The sequence below is a fragment of the Ictalurus punctatus genome, chromosome 12 (genome assembly GCF_001660625.3).
Source record: "Ictalurus punctatus breed USDA103 chromosome 12, Coco_2.0, whole genome shotgun sequence".
NCBI classification, from domain to species: Eukaryota; Metazoa; Chordata; class Actinopteri; order Siluriformes; family Ictaluridae; genus Ictalurus; species Ictalurus punctatus.
The window spans coordinates 3,777,141-3,798,643 of NC_030427.2; the positions used below are offsets into that span (position 1 = coordinate 3,777,141).

Sequence of the window (21,503 nt, forward strand, 5' to 3'; positions counted from 1 at the left end):
CCAGATCCACGTCCCAGTATTAGCACAGCTGCTTCTGCCACTCAAAATTACTGCTCGAGTCCACCTACCTGAACACATACACAAAGACATGTGATATATATACGATCTCATTGTATACGAATTGGGCATTCTCGCTGACGATATAGCGTGGATAGTTTATAATGAGTGTGTTCATACTGTATAAACCTGGGAACTGATCTGCATATGCACTGCTGTCAGAGCTGCAGTTATTTTTAAAAGATTTATTAACAGCTTCTGACCAATCAGATCTGACCACACCCATGATTCCCTTCGCTCTGAAGAGAAGGTGTGTAGCCATCTGTACCCTTTCATTGACGAGCTCGGTGACGATGTCTCTGGCGTGGACATCCACGGTAATGAGAGCTGTGATGATGCTCTGATGTATTTTGGGTAAGTTACCCTGAACCAGAGTGGCCAACACATTCAGCCTCTGTATAAACACACACACACACAGAGTAATACCCGTACATTACCACATATTACACCATACACCATTATGTCATGTAATCAGAGAAGGAAATCTGAACTACAGTTCCCAGCAGCCACTGCATAACAGTCACATGACCAACTGCACCTGGATCACATTCCTGGTAAGCACTTGTGTATTTAGCCAGTTTTTACTGCACTCTTTGTCTCACGTTTGTCCTTCTTTACCTTTGTCCCTGGAGCTGTGTTTTTCTCTTTGGTTTATGTTTAGTCTTTGCCACAGTGATTTGCCCCAATGTCAGTGTCTTTTGTATTTTGTTAAGTTCTTTATTAAACTTTAAAAATCTGCACTTGCATCCGTCTCAACCTTCATATCGTGACACAAAAATATAAATATAATATAATATTATATATAAAATGTGTGTGGGGGGTATATATTAATAGAGAGAAAGGCATTTCTTCTCAGGGGGGAGGGGAGTAATCAATAGGAAGAAGGATCTGAGAGGGAACATGGACAAAATTAATGGAACTTTTTCCTGGTTCGGCCCTAAATTTGGGCCAGATTAAATTTCATCTGTACAAGTTGGACAATAGGGATGGGGAACATAGATCCAGTACCCTTAAACCCAATTAGAACTTCTATTCCAACCATTAAAACCATTTTTTATCTTGAAATCTAGGGGCTTACCCAAACAATAAACTCTAATCACCTAATTTTTAACCAATAAAAACTCCCTTTTCCAAAATGTTGAAACTTAGGGGCCAACCCTAACCCTGAACTTAACCATCAGAAACAAATATGTTCTCTAAACTGATCCTCCAACCCCCAATAGTTAACCTCACCTAAAACGTCTTACATTTAGACAGATTTTTTTTAAAAGTCTTTAATTTATTTATTCATTTTCATATGGTTCATTTACATGTGATTCATTTACGTATGATTCATTTTCATGAGATTCATATTCAAGTGATACATTTTCATGTGATTCATTTACGTTGATTCATTTTCATGAGATTCATGAAAATTATTTTTTTTTTAAAGTGGCAGAATTCATTTTTAACACAATATATAGATTAAAAAAATGATATAATTTATTTTCCTTTTTTTATACAACTGATATTTTCTCATAGAATGTTAAATACATATAGAGAAATATATACAGAATGAAGGACAAGGTTTTGTGCCTGTGCCACCTCCCACACCAATGAGTGTTGGGTTGAGTCATCCCTTAACCTAACCCTGCCTGAGCCTTTTTATTAAAGGTGTTTAATTTAGTTTGATGTGGTTTAGTTTGTTAGAATGTGAATTTATCCGTTATATGTAGGCTAGCTAACTGCGTAGTTAACTAACGTTAGTCAGCTGACAAGAAAAATATCAGACTTTTTCCTCATTCCCTGCCTGTCCAAACCCTGCCTCCTCTACATCAGATGCCAACGATGTTGAGACCAACTCGACCAGTGAAAGTTCTCAAGTGACATTTGAGTCATCCCAGCCCGTTTCAATCGGTGTGCAATCTTTTACAGATGATGACTGCCAAGCGCAGCGAGTTGAGTTTTCTCCCGTCCAAGAGTTCGCCTGGTTACGTTATGACAAAGGGAAAATGTACTGCACCTTTTGTGCTAAAGCAGGACAAGATATTGCTGGTAAAACAGAGTTCATTACCAGTTTGAGTCATTTTAAAAAAGAAACCGTAAAGAAGCATGGAGACAGTACAAAACATGAGAATGCCAGGGATAGTGTCATTGCTAGGTCTGCCCCTCGTGCCACCCCAATCGTGAAAGCAGTGCAACGTGCTAGTGATAAAGTCGCTGAAAAAGAGATGAGGGAATTGAAAATAAAATTCAATGCAGCCTACATGACTCTGAGCCTGAATAAGCAGGAATTGAATAAAAAAGTGAAAAAAAGAAACAAATGACTGCACATTTAAGTATTTACGGTAATATGATTCAAGATGGGGGCAGCACTGCCACTGTTGGGCCCTTGAGCAAGCCCCTTAACCCTCTCTACTCCAGGGGCGCTGTATCATGGCTGACCCTGTGCTCTGACCCCAACTTCCTAACAACCTGGGATATGCAAAGAAAAGAATTTCACTGTGCTGTAATGTATATGTGATCAATAAAGACTCATTATTATTATTATTATTATTATATGACCTACTGAACATTGCACATATTGCACACTGTGTCTACTACTTTTATCTACTATCCACAGTCCAAAGGCTGTGGAGCTAGAAGGCTACGTGTGCAAATGACAAAAGATTTTAAAAAATAAAATAAAAAATGTATCAATACATGAAATTAGATTACACAATGTAGTTGAGGTTTACATGAATAAGCAGAAATGTAATCATGCTTATCTTTCCTATAGCACAAATGAAAAGCCCTCTCTAGAAGAGCAGATTTGTCAAATGAAACTTTTTTCCTTCTTATCCACTGCTACGGTAAACTAAAGAGTAGATATTCAAATTACACTGCTAAATATGACTAGCATTAGCTACGTGTAGTAGTGCAAAATAATCCATCAAATGTATTAGCAGGTGTAGCCTATACACGAGTCCACTATTGGTCATATCACAATTGAGAACATGCCCCAAATTCATTGCTTTAGTAGAATTTAATTGTAAGTGAAATGATAATCACATTGTAATGTCCTTAGTATTTGTTCAGTCTACAGGTCCTCTAACACTCTGTTAAATGAATAAATGTAAATGTACTACGACGTAAATTTTGTTTTAAATCAATTAATATTGTGTGTAATTTCTGCATTAAGTTGATGTAATTATCAACATTATTATGTCAACACAACTCATCAAAATAATGTGTACAACTTTAAATATTTAATTAATTCAATAAATTAGAATTTTTATCTCGCAACCACACATTAAATTTAGATTGTGGGGGTTTGTTTTGTATAGCTCCGCTGTTAGAAAATACATGATGGTTGAATGTGACATTCAAAGTCAAATGACTTTGAATAAAAATTTACTGAAATAAATACTCTAAAACATTGATATACCCGAAGAAATATAAAAAAAAAAAAAAAAAGTTTTTACATACATTCTAAATAGGTCCCTTTAGGAGGTAAACGTTTTAAAGACGGTGTTTTATAAGAAACGCGCGTATTACATGCCTTCTAAACCTAACCCTTTAGGATGTAAAATAAAAATTTCTACAGTCCTTCAAGGCTGTATGATGTCGTTGTTCTCTTTTACTGAAAGAAAGGTCAAAACCTTCGGTGTTATTCGTTGTGAAGACTGAAGTGACAATATGCCTGAAGAAAATGAAAATATGTATTACATATCCTACCTTCTAACCAGGTTATTTTAAGGGTGAAAAACCTTTTTTAAAGACGGTGTTTTAAAAGAGTCGTGCATTTTGTTTAAACTATAAACAAGATTTCAGAAAATGGTTCGCCAACGAGGATACTTACACAGAACTGTCGCTAAATACATAAGCTTTCGTCTATGCTTCGACATCCCGTGTCCCAGCAGTACATTTATGACCTCTGATGACCATGTGGGTGTGTGGGGGTGGGTGTGAGAGAGAGAGAGAGAGAGAGAGAGAGAGAGAGAGAGAGAGAGAGAGAGAGAGAGACACACAGGTGTTCTTTCGGGGCTGTTGCTGACCAGAATTCTTACAAATGTGTTTGTTAATGAATTAAAGGGAGTCGTGTGTCTCAGTGTTAAAATAATGGTTAAGACGTTGTGGTTAAAACACAGAAGAAACTCTGCAACTATCTGCTACAATGTCTGCTCCGAGAAATCCTAATACCCTTAGAAGATTGCTGTGTATTCACCAACAAGAGGACCTGTTGAAATGAGAGAGGACCTGACTTTTGCTCCAAAAAAAAAATAAAAAAACCAAGAGGATAGATTGACAATTTATTAATGAAGGTAATGTAAAGACGTTGTTGTTTAACCCTGAGCAGGGCGTCAACAGCTCCAAAGATCGTGTCTTAAGTCCGAGGGTTTAGTTAGGAGGTAGAAAAAGATTTAAAGACGGTGTTTTAAAAGAAACAAGTGTTTCATCCTTAATGGTAAAAAAGAAAAATGGTTGTACTCCAATATGAAATAAAACGGTGGAGACACACTGAGTACACTTCTGTTCCACAGTCTATAAGGATCCCAAAACTTCATGTAGTGTGGAAAAATATATACACCCTCTGTGACTCTGTTACTTAAGGTTTAAACATTATTATTTTGTGATGGCAGCAAGACAAAATGGTTGTGCATTTGGTATGTGGTGATTTTAGAATTAGGCCAGTAGTGAGACACCCATCATCATACTCCTCCTCTTCCTCTCTGTTGTGTTACCTGGAGCACTAAGAAGCCCTCCTGCATGTATCTAGGCTCAATCGCTCTGAGGACCTCCATGGTCTCATACTGACCCGGACAGGCCTTGAGCTTATCCCGAGTACCCAGCATGGACGTCAACACCACCAAACCCACACAGAATATCATTTTCACTCCTACACAAAGAAAGAATGAGAGAGAGAATCAACACAGAAAGAAAAGAAGGACAAGTGTGTGTTTGTGTCTGACCGTCACACAGGAACATGTCCCACACTCGGAGGACCGAGGCCCAGGGCAGAGTTCTGGAGAAGGCGCACATGAACCACTCCATCATGTAGAGCACCGGCTCGATCTTGTGCTTGTCCAGGTGCCGATACGCCACAGAACACACTCGCTTCACAGCGCATGCAGGATCTCTCCGTCCAGCTGAACCGCCTCCTGCACACATAACGGTTCACAATAAGCAATATAACTTGCTGTTAAAAACACAAAACAACTGTTCTCCTACACAGAGAAGCCCTGTTTCTAATAATACACTGCAGTGCAGAAATCAGGGAGGAAGAAATAAAACACGTAAAATTACAAAACAAAACTACAGCTCACACTAAAATACATAAACACACACTCACAATAATATAGAACATTAAACCTTAAAGAAAAAACTAAGCAAAACTGCCTCATGAACACAGCAACACATACACACAAACACAAGATGGCGGTGTTGAGTCGCCTCGTACAGCGGAGCAGGGTGGGGTTTGTAGCTCCGATATATAATTTCTAACAGACCTTATGATCTGTGTGGTGTTACAAAACTAAATTACCGAGTGCGAATGTTTCCTCTACAACTTCAGACTGAACTGAACTACATTCGCTTCAGTCAGATTTCAGTTTTTCACTTTTTCACGCCTGCAATCCACGGATACACAACTATAGCCGTTTTAAAAACGTGCATTCAGTCCGGTTTCTCGTTTCTACTGTACTTCTATATTCCAATTTATTTAACTAGGCCTGTAAAAAGAAAAAAAAACCCAAACACATGGCAAATGGTACTTCTCAGCTTAATTTGATTGGTGAACAAATACAGTGGTCTCAGTTGATCCTAAATGTTTCTTTCCCAACAAAATAGAAGGTTTAACAAATAAAAAAATTTAATTTCTCAGGAAGTTATTCAGTGAAGTAACAATGAACTATTTTGGCCCTTCAAAGCTATTCAGTGATGAATGTAGCCACCCTTCTTTTCAATAACCGCCGTGAGCCTTCCATTGAATGTCAGTTTCTTGATCTGTTCATGATCCATTTTAGCTGAATGGAGCATTGTCCTGCATAAAGATCATGGTCTTCTTGAACGTTGCTGACTTCTTCCTGTACCATTGTTGAAGAAAGGATCTTCTACAAACTGGCAGTAGATTTGGGAGTTCATTTTCAGTCCATCTTTAACCAGACGGAAAAGGTCCATCTGCTCCATCTATAGTCACTCTTATTTCATCGGTCCATGAAACCTATAAGGAACGGTCTTCAGGTATTTCTTGGCCCAGTCATGATGCTTCAGCTTGTAAGTCTTATGCAGTGGCGGTTGTATTTCTGCCTTCCTTACTGTAGCCATGTCTCTGAGCACTTGCCACCTTGTATTTCTGGACACTCGTGGAAGGTTGCAGTTCTGAAACATGGTGGCAGTGCTGGCTAATGGGTTCTCTCACGTTTTATTCTTCTTAGTCTTTTGCAGTCAACTAGCGCCTTTTCTTCTCCGTGGTTTTTTGCCCCCTGTCGAGTATTCATCACAAAGCATTTTTCTTGGGAGGTCACACCTCAATAATTTTGCGATCGTCAGTGTGCTGCAGCCCCCTGATAGGCATTTTACAATTTCTGACCTTTTTTTTTTTTGACCCATTTTCCTGAATTGGAGAAGCTAATAATTATGCAAACCTTATATAGGATGTTAATCACTTTAAGGTGTAGTGTTTATATGTGGTGTTCTCCCAACAGGTTATTTTGTAGACCTTGATTTTGTTTGATAACGAGCTTTGCTTTCATTGGTTGGCTTAAAGGAGGGCGGGGTCACGAGTACTCTACTTTTTTCCCCTTCTTCGCACTCTTTTTGATTATACTGTTCTATCTGCTTTTGATGCACAAGTATGTCCCTGTACTATTAAGGGGAAAAAGTGCATGTGCAAGGAGATGTACTACAAATATAATCTAGAATATAAACTTACACACATTTTTAACCAGACAACACCACAGGCTGTCAAAATGGCTGACGTGGCCAGTTTTCTCCATGTTGGGCAGAAGGATAGACTGTTATCGTAACCATAGTGCAAAGTGTGAATGAGCGAGCAAAAAAACACTGATAAGACCGATTTGAAAACTTTCCAGGCTGATATTCTAACGAGCACGCTTGACCTTTGTTGATGTGAAACTCTCAGCCTGCTATGGTACTATTTGATGATATCTTTTCATGTGACAACACTGAAGAAATGACACTGTGCTACAATGTAAAGTAGTGAGTGTACAGCTTGTGGAACAGTGTAAATTTGCTGTCCCTTCAAAATATCTCAACACACAGCCATTAATGTCTAAACCGCTGGCAACAAAAGTGAGTACACCCCTAAGTGAAAATGTCATTTTACAGTTCAACAAACTCTCCTCCAGCCCCCCAGTGCTGAGCCGCCCGCAGAAGACAACGTGGTGTAACCTGTGATACATCTCCCAGCCTGAAGAGGGAGCACTGCTCAACGCATACATGCTCTCAGTGGGGGGAGGGGAGGGACATCTGATTTGTGACTAGGTCAAACTTTCTGTGAATATTTAACTGTTTGTCCTCATTCTCACTAATACGACTGTTTACAATATTATTCATATGAAGTTGGAAACTGTGCAGAGGTTTAATGTGTTTCTAACTGAAAGTACAAACTCTGAGACAAACTATTCATGCATTAGTGTTGCTCCAGCTTTTTAGTGTCCATCACACTTTTGTGTGAAAGCATCGCTGTGTGCACCATTAATCCAGAGTCTGTGATTAGATTATCCACATCATGTTCAAATAAATATTTCTGTAGGAAACGCTTTAGAGCAGGGAAGCCTTACTGTGGTCCTGTAAGACTACAGTCCAGTACAGTTTGGGAATTTTCCTGAATCACACCCGATTTAAGTCCTCGGGTCATTAGGTAGGAGTGTTAGATGAGAAATCATCACACTGTGCATGATCACAGGAATTCAGGACCAGAGCCAGGCTCCCCTGATTTATAAATTAATTGTTGATGACCTTAAAGTAATTCCCAGTGAAGATTTATCATCTTTTTACAAGCATCCTTTTCACATTTAAGAAAAATATAAATGTGATTTGTACATTTGTGCTCTGCATTTCTTTCAGAGCCGTGGGACTGAATTGTTGTGTATATAGGCAGTTTTTTTGTGCTCTGAAATTGACCGGACTTTTGAGAAGATAGCTGCTCATGGTTTAATTCACTTTTAAAAAGGGACTGACAATATGAAGTGAGCGTACGTGTATAAAAAGGTGGTTGTGTTGAAGAAACCTTGTTGACCGATCTTTGCTAACTTGCTCTGTCTGTGTGTGTGTTTACTGGTACAACAGTGGTAGCAGATTTTCAGAGCCGAGCTTACAGTAACGAAGACGCTCAAGTGTACTTGTTTGGAAGATGTGGAAACTCAAGTCTTACATGTTAGCACAAACATGTCTTTTTCCTTTATTAGGGAATTTGTACTTTTGGACATTTTTGAAAGATATCATGCTTGTGAAATGTGCTTTGCGTGTTATTCATGTTCAACTGGTTGTACTGGGCTTAGATTTGTGTCTTTTTGAATCATTTACGCTCTATGGCACCTTTTTACGGTTTTGCTGTATGGGCTGTGTTCCAATTGATCTGTGTTTGATCATTTCCTCCCTTCGCTCAAACATTGTGTTTGAGAAGGCCTTCATAGTTGAACGGTTGTTTTCCTCAGCTTTGGATTTAGCTGTAGGGCCCAGAGGTTTTTGGAGTTTGAAGAGGAGGCGATAAAAGATTTGGAACACAGCCCTGTTTACCTTTCCGGGGTTCCCCGGCTTTTTTCCGTCACCCGTCACCTCCTAACCGAGCTCAATTCTGCTGCAGTTTTTTAGCCACAAGCTGCTGGGGCTTGACTTCTGAGGCCTTATCCTGTTAAGCGGCCGCACTATGGCAAAAAGGAGAGTTCAGTATGCCGACTGTATGAGCTTCAGTTGAATGTGTATGTGGTCGAACTCTTGGTAGGACAGTCCAGTATATTACAGACGAACACAGACGAAAACATCCACAAGGCTTCTACTAAATATTGTTGAATGTCCGCTCGTATGCAACTCTCCAACAGTGTCACGTCCTATCGAGAGTTTCAGTCGATGTTTATAATCTAACACAATGGGATTTTTTTACTCTGTTGTAATTTTCTTGACCACTTTAACGCAGCATCTCTGGTGTTACTTTTGTCAAAAATGTAGAACACCAGAGACGAGGCAATGACGACGTGATCTCGTTCCTTCGTGTGTTTTTGCCTCAGATTCTGGCGACTGTTCAGACTCTGTTTGTAGCGAAATTTCAAATCCACAAATGCCTTGAACAACGTACATTTTCAACAATCCGTTTAAATCGACTGGTCCATTTCCGCTGCACGGTGGATTTGAAGGATGCACTGTGATTAGTGTGGCGATGTCTGGGAATCGAGTTTCTGAAAAGGCCACGAGTTGGAGGGTACATTTTGTTTCTAAGGACATCTGGGCTCTTGGTGTCTTTTGGATAGGAACTTCAAAACTTTTTCTATAAGGGTGAAAACAGATGCATGCTTAGATTCTTTATCTGTAGACAGTTTATCTTGCTTACTACATTGACATATGAAGTTTGGACGGGTTCTGTAGAAAGAGATTAACATTAAGGGGGAAAAAAACAATGTAAAAATAAAATACTGAAAGTGAATTTGTCCTGGATTGTTTTATTTATTATTTTCCATTGGGATGTCAAAAGCTTCTTCAACTTGGCCACAAGTCTAACAAAGTCAGGTACATTGTCAAGTATTGCCCCAAAATACCTCTATGGTAGATAGATGTGCTCACTGATCACTTGTACATGTGCTCATTCATACAATTATCCAATCAGCCAATCATATGGCAACACCACAATGTACAACATCAAGCAGGATCAGATGAAGAGCTTCAGTCAATATTCACATCAAACACCAGAATGTAATCCAGTGATTTTATCCGTGGCATGGTTGTAGATTCTAAATGGTCTGGTTTGAGTATTCCAGAAACTGCGGCTCTCCTAGGATTTCCACACACACACACACACACACACACACACACACACACACACACACACACACACACACACACACACACACACACACACACACACACACACACACACACACACACACACACACACACGTGTGAAAAACATCCGGTAAGTGGCAGTTCTCGGGGTGGAAACACCTTGTTGACGAAAGGAGAATGGCCAGACTGGGTCAAGTTAATAGGACGGCCATGGTAACATCAAATAAGCTCTCTTTACATACATGGTGAGCAGAAAAGCATCTCAGGATGCACAGCATGCCAAGCCTTGAGAACAGTAGAAAACCTCATTGATCCAAGATCCATTTTTAAGTATTAAGGATTTATAAAATGTGACACTAGGTTACTTCTCTATAGTTAAAAAAATTGCAAACAGGAATGTGTGTGTGTGTGTGTGTGTGTGTGTGTGCGCGCTTCATACTCATCCACTCCCTACTTGTGCCCGAGTGTATTCATTGAGTAAAGACAGTGTGTGCTCTTAAATGTATGTATGTGTGTGTGTGCGCGTGTGTATTTAGACAGCAGTGTGAAGTGGTGTACCACTATGTGAGGAGGGAGAAGTATGCTCTGAGGATGAGGAGATGGAGCAGGATGACGTGGCCTCTCTCTGGAGCTCCTCCACGTTCTTCACGCAAAAACAATAACTCTCTCAGATTCTGATGGAGCGGCATCTACATAATCAACAAAGCACACAAACATCAGTTTCGTTCTGGGACACCGATTTTCTAAATCATTCCATTCGCTTTCTATTTATTTATGTATCATTATTAAAAGATCAGTCATCAAGCCGGTGTAACCTTAATCTTTATCGCTAGCTGCTCCTGAAGTGTTTTGGAAATCGTTTCAGCCACGTCATGTTCACTCACCGTCCACTTTATTAGGAACACCTGTACGTTCATGTAGTTTTCTAACCAGCCAATCATGAAATATACAGGAATATAGGGGAATCTCAAGAAAACTCCATTTCAACACACTTAAAAATAAAAAAATCTCACAATGTTGGATTTGAGTTTGTAATGCAGTGAGCACAACCAAGGAGTGCATTTTAAAAAGAAAACTACAATGTTGTTGAAGACTGAAACCTGTACCTACAAACTAGAACTGAAAATGGAACCACTGAAGAGTCAACAGTGTCAGAGATCCTCGTGTGTCCAGTTCCACTGTGTACGGCACTTTTTATGCTTACCGACCCATTACTCCAGCTTTTGTGTTTGTTTTAGCTTTGTGCTGATAGAAATGGTTTTGTTTTTTTAAAGCAAACTTGGTGTTAAAACCCAGAAACATCTAGTAATAAAAAGTGACATTCATCATGTGTCTGAAGTGACACTGTTCAGTTATACAAGTAACTGGGTATTTTGGTATATATTGGAAACACTATTTTTGAGCATTTCCCCAGAATTTCACAGAGTGTGGTTTGCAGTATAAGCACCTGTGGTCTCATGCGTGGGTTCCAGCGCACATAATAACCCACCCAGAGCTCCAGATGTGTGAGACTGGCCAGTGGATACAGCACCTGGTTTTTACAGTCCACATAGAACGGGTTAGTGAAGTCCTCCGGCTGACTGTTAATGTAGGACCACAGTGACTGTTTTACCCTGTACTTCCTAAAAACAAAAGAGAGAGAGAGACAGAGAGAGAAGTCATAAGACACTTAGACAAATTCATTTCCATTCAGAAAAATCAGACAGGCTGGAAAGCCTCCGCCCATTAGTGGAGAAACGTGGAGCGTACCTTTTCCATTCTCTCCTGCTCACTGCTGTGTATAGTAAGATGCTTAAATGTGGATCTGCACAATAACGCCTGAACAGATAATCAGTCTTTGTTCAGTATGGAAATTATATTTAATTCTTACAATTAGAGTCCTCTTCAAAAGTATTGGAACATCAAGGCCAATTCACTTGCTTTTGCTGTATACTGAAGACATTTGGGTTTGAGATAAAAGACGAATATGAGACGATAGATCAGAATTTCAGCTTTCATTTCCTCATATTTACATCTAGACGTGTTACACAGCTTAAAATATGGCAGCTTTTTTGAAGCCATCCTATTCATTAACTGTTCAAAAATACTGGAACGAGTGACTGATGTTTTTTTCTTGCTGGCCAGGTGTACCTCGTTAAATGGACTTTAAAGAATGAATAGCTCTGAATGTCTTCTCTTGGTTTGAGCCCTGGGTTTCACCTGTGGAGACAGCATTTGTTGTTAAAAAGAATAAACTGACATGAAGACCAGAGAGCTGTCTATGGGAGAAAAGCAAGCCATTTTGAAGCTGCGAAAAGAGGAAAAACCGGTCTGAACCATTGCACAAACATGGGGCATAGCCAAAGAACAATTTGGAATGTCCTGGAAAAGAGAGTTAGTTCTCATTATGATCTCTTACTTTATAACATTAAAATAAAACAATAGTTCCCTCACAAACCTCTCTTTTTTCCCCCTAACTCTTGAAATGAATAAGACTTGCAATGTTACTGAGAAACTGGAAAGTGCAATGTCCTCTCTGCCGTGACACTGGAGAATACTTCCATAAAACTTCCATAAATAGATAACTTATAAATCTTAACTAGATCACAATGATCATACGTCTTTTTCTTTAAGTGACATGTTTATAATATGTTTACGATTAAGCTTAGAATATGTATTGCGTACGCCATACTAGACCCTGTGAAAGAGCTGTTACTATAGGAACGAGCACATCACTATAAAGCTGTAATTTCCCTTGCAGCTGGAATCAGAATCTTGCTGTTACAGAAATGTCTCCAACACCTTCTGACCAATCAGATTGGAGAATTCAACAGTGTTGTGGTGTAAAGCATCAGTAGCTGACCTGTCTCATCATCTGCCACACACAGTCGATGAACTGCACAAAGAGAGGGGATCGTTCCGAGTTGGCGTGATTCTCATCTCCAAGGCCGACACGCTGAGAAACACACAGAGAGAGAAAGATGGGGTTAAATATACATGCGTTCACGCGCCCACACACAACCATGCCCTCACTGCTCATACGCACCGAGGCCAGCTTGTGTCCGAAGCTGATCCACTCCTTCTCGATCAGTACCTGGAACTTGTGTCCGAAGCTGAATCTAACTGATATCTGATATTAAATTATTGTGAATTATCTATATTTTACACTTTATTACCCCATATCTATCTAATTATATATATATATATATATATATATATGGTAAATCGTGCACATCGGAGCAACTTCATCCCGACCTTTGTCTGCATTCAGGGGTGCTAAGGAGCTCCTCGACCATGCCCATGCCCAATGTAAGTTACATTTTCACTGGTGCTGGCGCGTCTACCGAGTTTTGGGAGTTTTCAGCCATGTTTAGGTCCTTAAAAACGACAAGAATGCATGAAATAAACAATAAACACCAGAAAATCAAAAGGGCCCTGCACATCCGGTGGTCACCGGAAGCGCTGCACCTTCGGTGCTCTGCCCCAATAATAAACAGCAGATCCAATAGGGCTTTGCAGCAGCGGTGCTCGGGCCCTAAAAAGCAGAATAAAGCACCAACAGAAGACACAGAAGCACAAAAGCGCAAAGGCAAGTAAGGATAATTACAGAAACGGTTACATTACAGAGATCCCCACAATGTGATCCATGACCACAGTAACATGACAAGAAGCTTCACCTCAGACCAGTCACCAATTGTTGTAGGAAGGTGAAAGTGGCTGCCTTAAAATATTTTTACCTCAAAGTGATTTGTAGCGCGCGCGCGCACGCACACACACACACACACACACACACACACACACACACACACACACACGGTGGAAAGGGTGTAGCAAAAATCATGCAACTATTGTGGGAAAAAGAGGGGGGAAAAACCCTGATACTTTGTACCTGATGCATCATCTTTTATAATTGTGATTAATGGTCCATTAGAGAAGAAAAAATCCATTCCATTCTTTGATTACTTATTTGGCATACAGTGAATATTCACACTTTAAGGCCATGTGGAACAATTTCCAAAATGCATTTAAATGGGGTAAATTGTGTACATTGAACCGAGAGTACTAGACATGTTTGCTAAAAGCAACACAAAGGCTTTATTCACACTGCAGGAATTTTATATTGTGTGTTTAGATTTTTTCTTTTAGACAGACTGTTCAACTGCAAATTTGTTCTGGTGAATGACAGGCATTCAAAATCTTTCTGCAGAACTCTGTTGAAGATTCTGTACATCAGAGTTTCATCTGAACTTCAACAAAACATTTCACATTTATAGAGTTCTGTCTACGGTCATCAAGTAATCACATTTATAAGTTTATTTATTACCTCTCCCCTCTGTTGGCTCAAATATAGCCTATTACCCAAAAACACTTAAAATTCAACATAGAAGCCAACACTCACATCTACCTCTGAGCCCAGTTGGAGATAGAAAAAAAGACACCAGCCGTGAGTGAGAAGAAGCAAGGGTCCAGATTTATTGTTCCGTTCCACCACACGAGATCCACACCGATGAGAATTCTCAGAAGTGATGAGCTTAAGCTCCTGCATATCCTCCATACTGTCCTGCATATCCTACTATTCTGTTTTTTTATAGAGAGTTTCTCTATTACAATAAGATTATTAAAGTTATTCATGTGTGTGTATGTTGTGTCTACTTGCCCGCCCTTGACTGTACGAGCGCGCGTGTGTGTATTAGCACTCCTCAGCTCAGCTCGTATACCTCTTTTTGACTTTTTTGACTACTACTGCTCTTAAAGATCTTTAAAGTGTAATTGCAATTTGTCAATGTCCGCCTAATCCCGCTTCTATGTGTCTAGGTGCCCATCTTTTCTTCTTCTCCCCTTTGCTGGATGCTAGGTCTCCCTTATGTTTATTTTATGACATTTTTTATCCACAACACCTCCGTGATGGATATTTACACCCCCCGTTGCCTCAGCAGAGGAAAAACCATCATTGAGGACAGCTCTCACCCTGGCTCTGATCTGTTGCCCTCAGGGAGACGTTACAGGTGCATCAGAACAAGGACTAATAGATTCAAGAATAGTTTTTTCCCCAAAAGCTATAATCATTCTAAACACACATGTACTGATTTCACAGTATAGGTATATAGTGTCTCAGAACTGTGCATTTTATAGTACCCCCCACTTAACCATAGTTAAGAGCCAAATCTCCACCATTCTGAAAGCATAAAGCACGTATTCATGTGTAAACAAACGTGTTTTATCTATGGAAAATAAATGAACATTAGAACAGATTTACTTGTCTCTGACTGAACAAAGCAGGCCATATTAAACTGGGTTAAATATACAAATCCACACAGTTCACCAGTCCAATAGAATCTGTACAACACGTTAGCAATACTTCTGCTCTGTTTAGACCCAGAAAATATAAAATACTTACTTTAGTATGAAATTTCTGTCGAGTGTCTACCATGGGGTCGGGATTTACGGTCTGTGAACACGTGCAGGAAAAGCAACCCACACGTGCAACCCTGACCGAGTGAGAACGACTCAAACGATTCAAGAAGAGGATTCTGAATCGGTTCATTTAAAGAATCATTACCAAAGCTGCTTATCTTACTTCGATGGTTTGATAACAACAGCCCGTCTTACAGAGTGCTGCAGGAATGAGTCGTGAAACCCAGAAACGATTCAGCGTATTAGCACTTCCGTCAATGGGGTTTTGGGTTAAATGCCGGAAATAAGGTCTGTGGTGAACACAAGCTCAAGATGTTTTCACGTTTATCTCGACAAACAGCCTAGTGAGACACTTTTTATTATTTTAAGGTACATTTCCTGAAGAAAATGTGAGTGGTGCTTGCCGTGGCAAAATTCAGATCGGGTGCCAATACTTTTGAGAACTGCCCGTGAAGGGCGCCAATAGTTTTGAGAGCTGGACGCATAGGGCACCAATAGATTTGACAGCCGGACGCATAGGGCGCCAACAGATTTGAGAGCTGGCCGCGTAGGGCGCCAAAAGATTTGAGAGGCGGACGCACAGGGCGCCAATACTTTTGAGAGGCGGAGATCTAAAAATAGTAGTGATACACAAGCTTGGTTGCAGTCGTGTTTATTAAGGAACGCTACAAGGTTACAGATGTGAGGTTCTGACCTTTACGGTACAGTGAGGATGAGCAGAACATCTACACAGCATGGAACTGTGAATAGACTCAGTGTCTGTGGACTCGTGTACACACAGTTTGGTGAGATTATGCTACAGGAACAGTCAAAATACACCATGGCCTTGAATGTTTTGGCCCTGTCGTAAACACTAAACAATCACAACTACTCTGGTGAGAGCGAGAAATGACCTCACAGAGTGGTGCGTGTTGACGTCCATTTTATATAGTTACTTTCTAAACAATTAAAAATAGACTATAATATGAACATTTTAACAAATTAATAAATAGCGCAAAAAACACAGCAGTTAAAACAGTGTAAATACCCTCCTTTATCAAAAGTCTGCTCTTGCACCCACACTCTCGCTCTGATGCCAGCTGGAGCCGCCTCTTCATGGTCCCCTCGACCTCCATCTCTGCAGCTTTAGCCGTGAGGAGGTTTCTATGAACTGCAGCTTTGGAATAAAGCAACACATATCGTACAGTCATTATGAATCTTAAGCATTAATTACACTTATACCACGGTCAGTGTGAATACTGGATTCTGATTGGCTGGAAGGTGTGCATTATAACTGTTTATTGCACAGGTAATTCCAGCCAGTTTGATCACCGTGATCATTCCTAAATCTTATCACACTACTTTATCTGTGTGTCTGATTTACTTCAGACAAAATTCCAGATCTAACCACCTAACTTATGGAAATTAAAGTTTATTTTAAACTTTTTTCTTTCCAGTTTCATTTTTATTGAACATTTCTCCTGAACACGTCTACATGTCAGCTGAACATCACCTTTTCTCTTCTCTCCTCCCCTCCCTTTCCCAAGGAAAACAAATTGAGCAACACACAGCAGTAAACATTCACAGGTTTTTCTTCTTTTTTCACTAACAAAGGAAAACAAAATTAAAAATGCAGAAAACCCGCCCCCCGCCTCATCATGGATACCCAATAACTGTCGCTGGTTATAAAGATATTGTAAAATCCAACAACAGGCAAAAAATTTAAGTGGGAAGTGTCTAACTCCATAAAGTATACAATAAAGGGATGCCCTTTATAAAAAAACTTGTCCGTACAACCATTCATCCTATATGTTATTTTCTCGAGTTTCAGAAAAAACATCACGCCCTTTAGCCGCTGGGAGATAGATGGGTATTTAGCAGACTTCCACTGCAACAGTAGGGAACGTCTTGCTATAAGGGATGTGAAAGCAAAAACATCCTTTTGTATCAAGCTCAATGGAACTGAGGCATCAGGAATCCCAAATACAGCAATCAATGGACAAGGATTTAAATCTACCCTGAGAATAGTGGACATGATGGTAAAAAAACAGTCCAAAAACCATGGAGATCAGGGCAGAAGAAAAACCTATGGCCAAGATGACAGGGAGAGCCATGGCATTTATCACACTTGTCCTCTACGTCCGGATATATTACAGAAAGTCTCGACTTGGACAGATGGGAGTCTGTGTAAAACTTTGAACTGGATGAGTCCAAGACGAGCACAGGAAGTGGTAGACTGTACCCTCCCTATAGCACGTTCCCAACACCCCTCACTTATCTGTACTCCTAACTCCGTTTCCCACGCATTCCTAACTTTGTTACACGACTCACTACCTAACGCCAGAATGAAATCATAAATCCTAGAAATCATTCCTCTCTGATGTGGATTGTTTGAAAACAAGCTTTCCCAAGCCTGTTCAGGAGGCGCAGAGGGGAAATCAGGAAAACATCTAGAAACGAAATTCCGAATTTGAAAATACCGAAAAAAATGAGTCACAGGGAGGTCATAAGAGTATGCCAGATTGGCAAAGCTATCGAACACACCTTCGTGATACAGATTTCTAACTTGTTCAATACCCTTGTCATCCCACACTGAGAATGTGGAGTCCAAACACGATGGAGGAAATAGATGGTTGTTGACTAAAGGACACAAAGAGGATGCACCTACAAATTTAAAGCGCCGTCTAAACTGATACCAAGTCATAAGTGTTGAGGACAACTAGATTATCAGTATATAGGGAGAGTTTTGTAGGTAAAGAGGAGTAAAGTAAAGCAGGTGAAGAGGATTCCCTACACGACAATAGTTCCAATTTAGACCAAGAAGATCCAGGAGATTTAACCCAGTAGCAGAGTTTATGGATGTGCGCAGCCCAGTAATAGAATTGAAAATTGGGTAATGCAAGTCCTCCACTAAGTCTACATTTCTGCAATAATTTACTAACCCTTGGTGGCTTCCCGCCCCAAATAAAAGTACTAATTATCTTATCCAATGAATCGAAGAATGATTTTGGCAGAGAAAGAGGCACTTGCTGGAACAAGAAAAGAAACTTCGGTAATATATTCATTTTGACGACATTGATCCTGACAATTAGAGAAAGGGGTAAGTTACCCAAATCTGAATGTTAGATTTAACCTTTGAGATAAGGGGAGTGAAGTTAGCTGATGAAAGATTAGATAGAGAACGTGTCACGTTGATACCTAGGTATTTAAACCCTTACTGACTAAATCGAAACGGTAAATCTGACTGTTGGAGAGAAAATGCTGCAGTATTGACAGGAAAACAGTCGCTTTTATCCAAGTTTAATTTATAACCAGAGACAACACCGAAGGATTCCAGAACACCCAAGACAGCAGGCATAGAGGCAACAGGATCGGTTACATACAATAACAAATCATCAGCATATAGCGACAATTTGTATTCTACACCGTATAGAACTATTCCTTTAAACAAGGGAGAAGATCTTAATGCGATGGACAGAGGTTCGATAGCGACAGCAAAAAGCAGAGGGGATAAAGGACAACCTTGACGAGATCGTTTGTCTGAACCCTGGCATTAGGGGTTGAGTAAAGGAGGCTAATCCAAGAAATAAACTCATCCCCAAATCCGAACTTCCTCAAGACTGCAAACAAATACTCCCACTCAACCCTATCAAATGCTTTTTTCAGCATCTAATGAAATCACAATCTCAGGAAGCACTGCCGAATGCTTTGAATAAATTATATTAAAGAGCGTACGGGTATTGAAAAACATCTGACGTCCCTTTATAAAACCCTTCTGCTCTTCACATATAATATAAGGGATAATGTCCTCTAAACGAGATGCCATTACTTTCACCAACATCTTTACATCTGCATTAAGCAGAGACAGCGGCCTATAAGAACCACAGGAGGTTGGATCCTTACCCTCCTTAAGAAGGAGAGCTATCGTGGCTTGTGTCAGAGTCAGAGGCAAAGACACATTCCAAGGATTCGTTGAACACAGATAAAAGCAATGGAGCTAATTTTCCAATAAACATTTTAAAAAAATTCAACTGGAAACCCGTCCGAGCCAGGAGCTTTGTTAGATTGCATAGTTTTAACTGAATTCAAATTTCTTGAAGAGAGTGGGGAGTCCAGTTGCATGGCAGTATTCGAATCACTAACAGGGTTACAAAGGTCTTGAAGAAATGCATTCACTTTAGTATCGTCTGCAGGAAATTCAGATTTATAAGGTGAAGAGTAAAACCATTTAAAAGTAGCATTAATTTCCATGGGCTCTGTAGTGACGATATTATGAGTGTTTTTAACACTAGGTATGAGACGGGAAGCGGCCTGTCGCCGTAGCTGACGTGCCAGTAAACGACTCGGCTCGTCGCCATGTTCATAATATGAACCAGGAGTACGTAACAACAAGCGTTCCGCCTCTTTAGTCGAAATAAGATTGAATTCTGCCTGTAAGTCGATTCGCTGTTTAAGAAGTTCTGGAGAGGGGTTCAACGTACATCTTTGATCGAGACTACTGATCGCAGATGTAAGTTCATTAACCCTAGCAGTGCGCTTTAAATTACAGAGAGTGGAGTAAGAAATAATCTGCCCTCTGATATAGGATTTAAGTGTCTCCCATAACAATGAATAAGAGGTGGAGTCATTCTGACTGAAGAAAAGAAAGTCATCCATAGAAGTAGAAATGAACTCACAGAATTCACTGTCTGCTAAAAGAAGAGAATTAAATCTCCAAGGCGGTCGGCTACGTTTATAAATAGAAAGATGAATATCTAATTCATGATCGCATGATCAGAAATTACAATACCCAAATAGTCAGAAGAAACTACACAAGAATCAAGAGTGCTGTCTATAAAAAATAATCAATCCTCGAATAGGATTTCAATAGGATAGCACCTGGGAGAAGAAAGAAAACTTTTTAAGAGCAGAGTTACGGGATCTCCAGGGATCAACGAGACCGTTCGACCCATAAAATCGGAAAATGTTTTAGACATAGCAGATTGATTCAGAGTACGGGGATTAGACCGATCAAAGTTTTGGTGAATTACACAGTTTAAATCTCCACCGAAAATCTACAGGTGAGTATTTAAAAAGGGAGATTGCTCAACAATCTATTAGCAAATTCCACATCATCAAAGTTTGGAGCGTGTACATTTACCAACAACACCTGTCTTTGCATCAGAGTACCAGCAACTATAATATATCTACCGTTCACATCAGCAACAACGTTAGTGGAGGAAAACTGTGACCTTTTGTCAATTAAAATAGCGACCCCTCTTGCTTTCGAATTAAAGTTCGAGTGGAAGACTTGACTCACCCAAGGGCAGAGTAACCTTTGATGATCTTTAATACTTTAAGACGTAGGTGCGTCTCCTGTAAAAATACTATATTGAAGTTTAAATGTTTCAAATGTTTAAAATCCTTACATGTCTTGACAGGATTACCCATACCTCTGACGTTCCAACTAATAAATCTTAAAGGCGTGCCTGTCCCAGCTATGCTGGGATCCATATGACTACTAACCATTTAAATAAAGTAAACCAGAGAAATATAAATAGCCAATTAGAGCCGAAGTGGGACCTCCCAAAGTTTATTTTAAACTTCTAATCAAAGTTTGCACTTCTAAACCAATGACAGCTTTAACGTTATTAATTGTGGAAAGACCATGGTATAGGCGGGGTAATCCATGGCTAGGTGTGCATTAAACGATTTGAACGAGTGATTCTTTTCCTCCACATCATGCATTAAATCGTTTAATGCACATCTAGCCGTGGATTACCCCTTACATATCATCTGAGAGAGACAGCTAATTCTGTATGTAAACAGATATACTTACCAATCACGACCTCTCCGAGTTGGAGAGCGGACAGTGAAGTCTTTCCATCGACTCCCCTCCAATTGAGATTCTTTTCCAGGGAGTTAGCAATCACCCTCTTCAATATGCGCCAGGTGCAGTCACGCACATACACCCCGTCAATAAGCGCCAACCAGTTTACCTGAAACCGATTTAAAAAATAATATACACTAGTATAAAAACAAATAATTAATAAGCATGTATTGCCTCGTCAACTGTGTCAGTGCTTCTCACTACTCCTGCAGTTACCTTACATTAC

At 39.9% G+C, this 21,503-nt stretch overlaps 2 protein-coding genes across 20 annotated transcripts in view; one reads left to right on the plus strand and one right to left on the minus strand.

Moving 5' to 3' along the window:
• Positions 1-21,503, plus strand: part of LOC108272388 (piwi-like protein 1) — a 496,438-nt gene that overhangs the window by 90,872 nt on the left and 384,063 nt on the right. The gene's annotated exons all lie outside the window — the stretch shown is intronic.
• Positions 422-21,503, minus strand: part of LOC128634231 (myotubularin-like) — a 26,905-nt gene continuing 5,823 nt past the window's right edge. For 2 of the 19 annotated variants that reach the window (XR_008397510.1, XR_008397514.1), the window contains exons 9-13: positions 21,494-21,503; positions 21,227-21,386; positions 12,878-12,970; positions 10,594-10,960; positions 2,623-5,177 (exon numbers count right to left, since the gene is read on the minus strand). The exon at positions 21,494-21,503 is cut by the window's right edge and continues 208 nt beyond it. Coding sequence is in view for 3 of the 19 variants with exons in the window: in XM_053684530.1 (XP_053540505.1) it covers positions 10,596-10,724; positions 12,878-12,970; positions 13,061-13,133; positions 13,270-13,316 (342 nt within the window). In the remaining 16 variants the exon portion in view is untranslated. The other 17 variants (XR_008397512.1, XR_008397513.1, XR_008397511.1 and 14 more) reach the window with 17 other exon arrangements.